This window comes from Daucus carota, chromosome 5 (genome assembly GCF_001625215.2).
Source record: "Daucus carota subsp. sativus chromosome 5, DH1 v3.0, whole genome shotgun sequence".
Lineage (NCBI taxonomy): Eukaryota > Viridiplantae > Streptophyta > Magnoliopsida > Apiales > Apiaceae > Daucus > Daucus carota.
Window position 1 is genome coordinate 9,567,364 of NC_030385.2, and position 6,825 is coordinate 9,574,188.

Genomic DNA, 6,825 nt, shown 5'->3' on the forward strand with positions numbered 1-6,825 from the left:
CATTAGTACACCATACAAAAATCCTTTTTTAAATAGGTGGGTAGTATGTTAATAAATATCACCGTGTCACTTGATTTTTATTAGTCTTGCCTTAAATAATTTTAATATATAGTTTTTTTTTTAATTTAAACATTGTTTGTTTGAAGGTGTACTTCATTCTTAGATGTGTTTCTTGATATTTAAATTCGGTGTTCTTGTAGTAAATATTGTTGCGTGTCTGATCTGCATTAATAAATGTTTTGTTCTAGAAGAGGGAAGGAATGATGTGATATGCCCGTAGATAGACAGAAAAAAGAAGGATCAGGCCATCTCCAGTTGAGATCCAAAAATCCAATTTTGGATCATCAACTGATCCAAATTTTGATTTAAATTTCTGACCAACTCCAGCAGCGTGATCCAAATTATTTTTTGTATATTATATTACATAAATTTTATATTAAACTATTTAATCTTAAATTTAATTTTTAATCCTTATTAACTACTCATATTATATTTAATTGATTAATTTAATTATTTTTTTTAAAATCGATCAAAGTATCTCAAAATCAAGGAAATGAAGATGAAACTCAAGAATTTCCAAATGATATGAATAGCTACGGACAATAAATTGATTATCTCGGAGGAAGCAAAAATAATCAGTTCGACTAAATCAAATTTTATATTTATCGTAATGTTTTCTAGTCATTTCCCGGTATTGTAATTTTATTTATGCATTTTATGTACTTTTTATTTTATGCATGTTATGTACTCTTTTTTTAATTTTAATGAAATTTGCTTTCCTATTATTCTAATTTTTAACTAAAACTTTAATTTTATTAATTATAAACTATTATTAATTATATATTAATAATCATAAATTCATTTTAAACTCGATAAACGAAAGATATATAAATAACAAAATCATTATTTTATAATAAAGTAGGTGATCCAAATTTGGATAAGTGATCAGTGGTGATCCAAATTTGGATCAGGACTATTATGTTATATTAGGAATTGCTCTTATTCTATTTTAATCGATGTGTGATCTTTATAAGTTTGTACTTGCCATCTTTTGATAAAATTTTCTCACCAAAACCTTCTTTCACATAGCCCAGAACTGCATTCTTATTTAACACAAACTGACCCATGATAAATGGGGTCAAGCCCAAACAGAATAATGAGGGAAGTCTGGTCCAAGCCCAAAACCCAGTATCAGGAACAAAGCAGAACAGGCTTTGCATGTTAGACACGTGTAAAAAACCTCAACACCTGGCTGTTGTTGTAATGACGAGGATAACTTTCTGACAGCATATCCCAATCTCTCCGCATATTTTAGCGTGCATAATAACTGTGTAGTCTACATACATACCTATATTAATTTTACTAAACAAATTTTCTACTGTATAATCAAGATGACTATGGAGAGAAAACACCTATCCGCTATTGCAAACGACGTCCTTCTCAGATGTTCCCAGTAAACACACACTCTCTCACACGCACTCCCGCACCAACACTTTCCATTTTACGATTTTTAGTTGCTAGACAGACGATCTGGGAGGCAGGACGGATTTAGGATTCAAATTTTAGGGCATCGAGCAAATTTTCAGAAACAACTTATATATTTTAAAATTTCTATATATTTTTAAATATTGCGGAATCACGTTTATAATTTTGCAAAATTCAGAAGGGTGAAAAATGGAAAAAGAAAATTTAGAGGAACACGTGACTCTTTCTAGATCCGTCTCAGTGTGCTGTGTGCAGGGCATTTGTGTAGTTGATGCACACTAAATGCTATTGTATTCGTAACTAGTGTTTAATTTGGTGATATTTTGATTTGATTGCAGGAAACTCAACATTTCTTTGACTGTGTTGGTTGAGGAATTTGAGACTACTTGGACCCCGGAAAGTGGAGACTATTCGAGAAAACTGGTTGAGTTTTGCTGTTCCAGGGCTCTGATTGACATGTGTTGTAACATACAAGAACAAATCAGTGATGGCTCCTTCACTCGCCTTTCCTTTGATATCATGCTTGCTTGGGAGAATCCTAGTTCGACTGACCAAAAAGAAGCCTCATTTTCGGTAGGTTATTCAAATGCAAACACATATGTATATTTAGTCCATCACAAATTTGTTTCTCATGAAAATTAATCTACAGTTGTGTTCATTAGTTGAACTGCTTCCTTTATGATCAAATCGAAAGTTATATAAATAGTCTGATAGAAATTAGCAACTTCTCAGGTGAATCATATGTTTGATTTACTTTTGGGTGTAGTATCTATCTCTTTGCTTTTTTTGCTCCCAACTGCCAGTTCTTTCATCAGCAATTGCTAATTAGGCTTGAGGTTGCGTTATTTGGTACGATTTTCGTATGGGGGGTAAAAGCCTTAGTAATGAGTGAAATGAGTTTGTTTGCCAAATTCTGGATGTAAGACTTGATTTTAGGTTTGAACAAATCCAATAATATGATTTTAAGCGTAGAACCCAAGAGTATGTGATGACTGCACTCTTTTTATGGCTGCAGGAAAATTTGGCCAAAGAGAAAGAGGACGAGAAGGTCCCTACGAATCTAAATCAAGAAGATGAAGACATTCCTCTTTTCTATTCAGACCTCATGCCACTTCTTGTATGATTCTGCTTCTCTAGTTTACGACCAGCTTCTATACCAGGATATATCCCCTGCTCTTGTGAAATCCGTCGTGTTATACTTGATATATGAGTTGTCTATCTTCTCTTTGGCAGAAAATTAGTAATATACTTGATTGTGGCATGTGGCATGTGGCATATTCTTTTTGTGTTAGTATTACTATGGAAATTTTGATCTTCAGTCCTATATACTAGATAAACTTTAAAATTCCCTGTCAGGTTGATGATGGACCTAGTGTTGGAGAAGGTGCATTTGTGTGGTTAGCTACAGTTGTTCCAATCATAGCAGATGTTGTCAATGCAAAATTTACTTTCGAAACTCTGACTGCAACAACCCTTAACCGGCTTCATTACCCTGCTTATAATGTTTATCTTCAAGAAATTGACAGGTAACCAATTTATCTAATCCCTATTTTCTGTATCTTTGATTGCTTGAATGTGTTCTTGTATTAGCAAGCCACAGTAGTATCTTAAGTGACTTCCACAGAAATGAGAGAGTAAACAGACATGAAATGATCGTGGAGCTTATTATCTGTGACAATGCAGATTAATATAAAGAAATTTGTGAGTGTAGTGCGTCAGCATGTACAAGGTTTGAGTTGTGGGTATTAAATTTGATTAATAATTTTTTTGTAAAAATACTTTAAAGAAGTCCTACACAAAAAAGGACATATCTCGATGGACATTTTATTTCCATTTTAGTAATGTGCAGTGAAGTCCAGCCCTTATATCAGCTATACGGGATTACTGATACACTGATTAACTTGGATAAATTTCATATTAGTAGCTGCAGAGAATGGATGGATCCTGAAATTCAATTGGTGATATATCAATACTTATTTATGACTTTTTTGGAAATTTAGTTCAGCTGATAATGTTGTTGAGTTGCATATTAAACAGTTACATCTGCCATATGAATTGTCTGTTCTACTATTTCCACACCTTTCGTGTATAAATTTTCAGGTGCGTTAAACAGTTGCAAAGGCAAGATATTCCTGCTGGAGTTAAGCTAGCAGATGATGAATTTATACTGCATGTGGAGGGAACTGCAAGCACTTCGAGGGTAGTGCGTCATATTGGAGGAGCTAGTTGGCCTGGTTGGTTCCCTAGTGTAGTGATGCAGAATAAATGTTTCATTTGGAAGAAAATTTTGCAGATATTATCATCTATCTTGCAGACTGCATATTTTTTATAGGCTTAACACTCTCCATTCTGCATATTATATAATAGGTAGGCTAACATTGACCAATTATGCTCTCTACTTTGAGGCTTCTGGAGTTCTAGCCTATGAAGATGCTCTGAAACTTGACCTTTCGAAGGGAACTGAAAAGAGTGTGAAACCAGCTGCCACGGGTCCATGGGGTGCTCCTCTTTTTGACAAGGCCATTGTATATGAATCTCCGGAGCTGTAAGATAATTATGTTATTATTGTTGTTGTTTCTCTTATTCTCTGTCAATGTTGTGATGGATATTTTTAGTTTGTAGGATTAGTCGATGCAACTGACTTGTTGATAAAAAAAACTTATGCATTTCTGAATTCAAGGGGTAAAAATATCTATTTCAGGATGCTAAGACAATTTTTTATTAATGAATCAACATATGTAATTCTTTGAACAGTGCTAGGATGTATAGGAATTGCTGAGACTAGAGTGAGAAGCTAATCCAAAGATCAATAATTTTAGAATTATTGATCCTTCAATAATTGTTGTTTCCTTTGACTTACTTCAGGGAAGAAAGTATTGTGTTGGAATTTCCAGAGATGACAAGTTCCACTAGACGCGATCACTGGCTTGCAATCGTGAAAGAGGTTCTTCTGTTGCATTTATTCCTAACAAAATTTCAAGTGGGATCTCCACTGGAAGTCTGGGAGATGCATGCAAGGACCATCCTTGGGATAATCCGCCTCCACGCAGCTCGGGAAATGCTTCGAACGTCACCGCCAGCTCCAAAAAGTTTCTTGATCTTCTCCTTGCTTGAGGTGTTACCTAAAGGAGATATTGTACTGGAAGAGCTCGCCAAGTGTATAATGAACGTCTCCGGTGGGCACTCATGCAGTGCTAGCTCAATTTTAAGGAATTTGAATGTCTCACAAGCAAGTGCTCCGAGTATGGGGAACGGAGAAATTGCTGAGAGAATTGAAAGCTTGAATAGACAAGCAGAAAATCTTTCGTCATTGGAGAGCGCCATTGATCAAGTTAGAGAGGAAGCAAAAGAATCTGGTATTGCCAAAGCTACAGTTGAAGGGATTAAAGAGGAAGGAGTTTCTGAAAGTGCTGCTGTTCTCAAGGTAATATATCAGTTCATATAGTTTTCAAGACTGTATCAGTCATGAACTTAAATTTAATTTTCCATTTTCACCTCATTTCCCACCCTTGGGCTTCAGTTAAAACTATATGGGTCTTACCTGGTTTAGTTATAACTTTGTAGGAGCTACTAAAACCTATCAGTACTGCATTATGGCCTTGGTTTCAAAAGGTTATAATGTGGCAAAAACCGGAGACCACTATACTTGTGATCGGCATTACACTCTTAATCATCTACAAGTGAGTTTGTCCAAGTTTGAAATTTATCATTTCAACAATTATGTGCATGACATGTTATTGCTCTTAAGCCAGCAAGTGTTAAAGAATATGTAATCACATAATTGTTTGTCACAGGGAGTGGATTGGAATCGCTATAGCAGCTTTATTATTGTGGATGGTGGGTAAGATGATACAAGCGAGACGGAACAGGATGGGCGAAAAATATGACAAACTAGTGGTTTGCACTGCATCTGATAAATCAGCAGTTGAGAGTGTGGTGTCGGCACAACATGGATTGCTAACTGCAAGTGAGATGTTGCGGTTAGCCAACATCTCAATACTTAAAGCTTGGTCCATATTCTTCTCCAAGGCACCGAAGGTAAGTGGAAATATTGTATATGGTCCAACAAAACACGTAGGTGCCCCATCAATACTCGAATATACACCCTTTAGGTCTCCTTTCTTAATGTCATGTGTATTTTGGCATCTTGGCTTCTAATCTTGCGCATCTTGGCTTAAATTTTGCTCGGTAATTCTGCAGCATACAGACATGGTGATGATGGCCATGACAGGGCTAGCCATTTTCTTAGCTGTGGTTCCCTTCAAGTTTATACTTATGGTCCTCGTGCTGTGTTTATTCACATCGACATCAAAGCCAAAGCTGCCAAAGCGCGCACAAAGCGTTCAAGGAAACAAGGGAAGCAGACGTTTGAAAGAATGGTGGGACTCCATTCCTGTCATTCCTGTGGAGATTCTTAACAAACTACCCGAAGAAACAACGTAGATTAGCAGATCATAGTATTATCTCAACGCATTAATGTCTATCTTCCCTATAAAACTACTAATCTATCTCAACATCAAATCCTCGGAGAACTACAATATGTACAATATATATGTCAATATGGTAATGTTTTATATGGTGTACAATTTGGTGGAATGTCTAAAATTACAGGGATATCGTACTTGTGAAATGCTGAAACCTGCCACGCGTGCAAATGTGAATGTTGAGTGCTTTGTGAACGGCTAGCCGGCCGGTCCAAATGACTATTTCGTCACTGAAGTGGAGCTAAGCTTGCAAGTGGGTAACTTTGAAAGTTTTTTCAGTTGAGTTGCCCACTGGCCACCTGAAAGTTTTTTCAGTTGAGTTACCCACTGGCCACTTGCAAGGAAATAGCCATTTAACCCATTTTTTATTTTTTTTTACTAGTGTCACACATTTACATATATTTTCAAAATATTAAAACTACATATAGAAACTTTTAGACAAAAAAAATTATTATACGTATAAAATATATATTTTAATTATAATTTCTCAATTAGAAAATATTAGACATAGTTTCCATATGAGATAATCGTCAGTGGGTGTTTAAATTTATATCCATATTTTTATCGGATTCGTGTTTGAATTAGATCATAATGGATCCATTTAGTTTAACAAATAAATGAATCAAATTTCGGATATCACTTATTTATTCATATTTATAATAGTATATAAAAAGAGAGAGTCAAGTTGTGTGAAGTCCCGTTTTATTAGAGTCCTTGGAGTCCATTTACATTTTACAAGTAAAATATCTAGTAAAAACGTGTTATCTTGCAAAAACATGTTTCGGAAAAATTATTACTTTAACATAAATTTACAAATTTCATAGATTTACAAGTACAATAGTATATTATGCAACAT

General features: G+C 34.9%; 1 protein-coding gene across 1 annotated transcript; it reads left to right on the forward strand.

The window, feature by feature from the left end:
- The first annotated feature begins 1,674 nt into the window (after positions 1 to 1,674).
- Positions 1,675 to 6,070, forward strand: LOC108221292 (uncharacterized). The gene is made up of 10 exons (XM_064093804.1): positions 1,675 to 1,727; positions 1,824 to 2,058; positions 2,501 to 2,602; positions 2,842 to 3,011; positions 3,586 to 3,719; positions 3,853 to 4,030; positions 4,351 to 4,909; positions 5,050 to 5,165; positions 5,280 to 5,523; positions 5,686 to 6,070. Exons 1-10 carry the CDS (start codon positions 1,675 to 1,677, stop codon positions 5,926 to 5,928), a joined length of 2,034 nt encoding a protein of 677 aa, XP_063949874.1. The 3' UTR covers positions 5,929 to 6,070.
- The last annotated feature ends 755 nt before the right edge of the window (positions 6,071 to 6,825 follow it).

Bases quoted from the DNA above. Each gene is read 5' to 3' on its own strand.
- LOC108221292 (XM_064093804.1), top strand. From the start codon at position 1,675: ATGGAAAAAGAAAATTTAGAGGAACACGTGACTCTTTCTAGATCCGTC. The intron at 3,012-3,585 runs GTAACCAATTTA...ATAAATTTTCAG, and splicing joins TATCTTCAAGAAATTGACAG to GTGCGTTAAACAGTTGCAAA. The intron at 5,524-5,685 runs GTAAGTGGAAAT...GTAATTCTGCAG, and splicing joins TCTTCTCCAAGGCACCGAAG to CATACAGACATGGTGATGAT.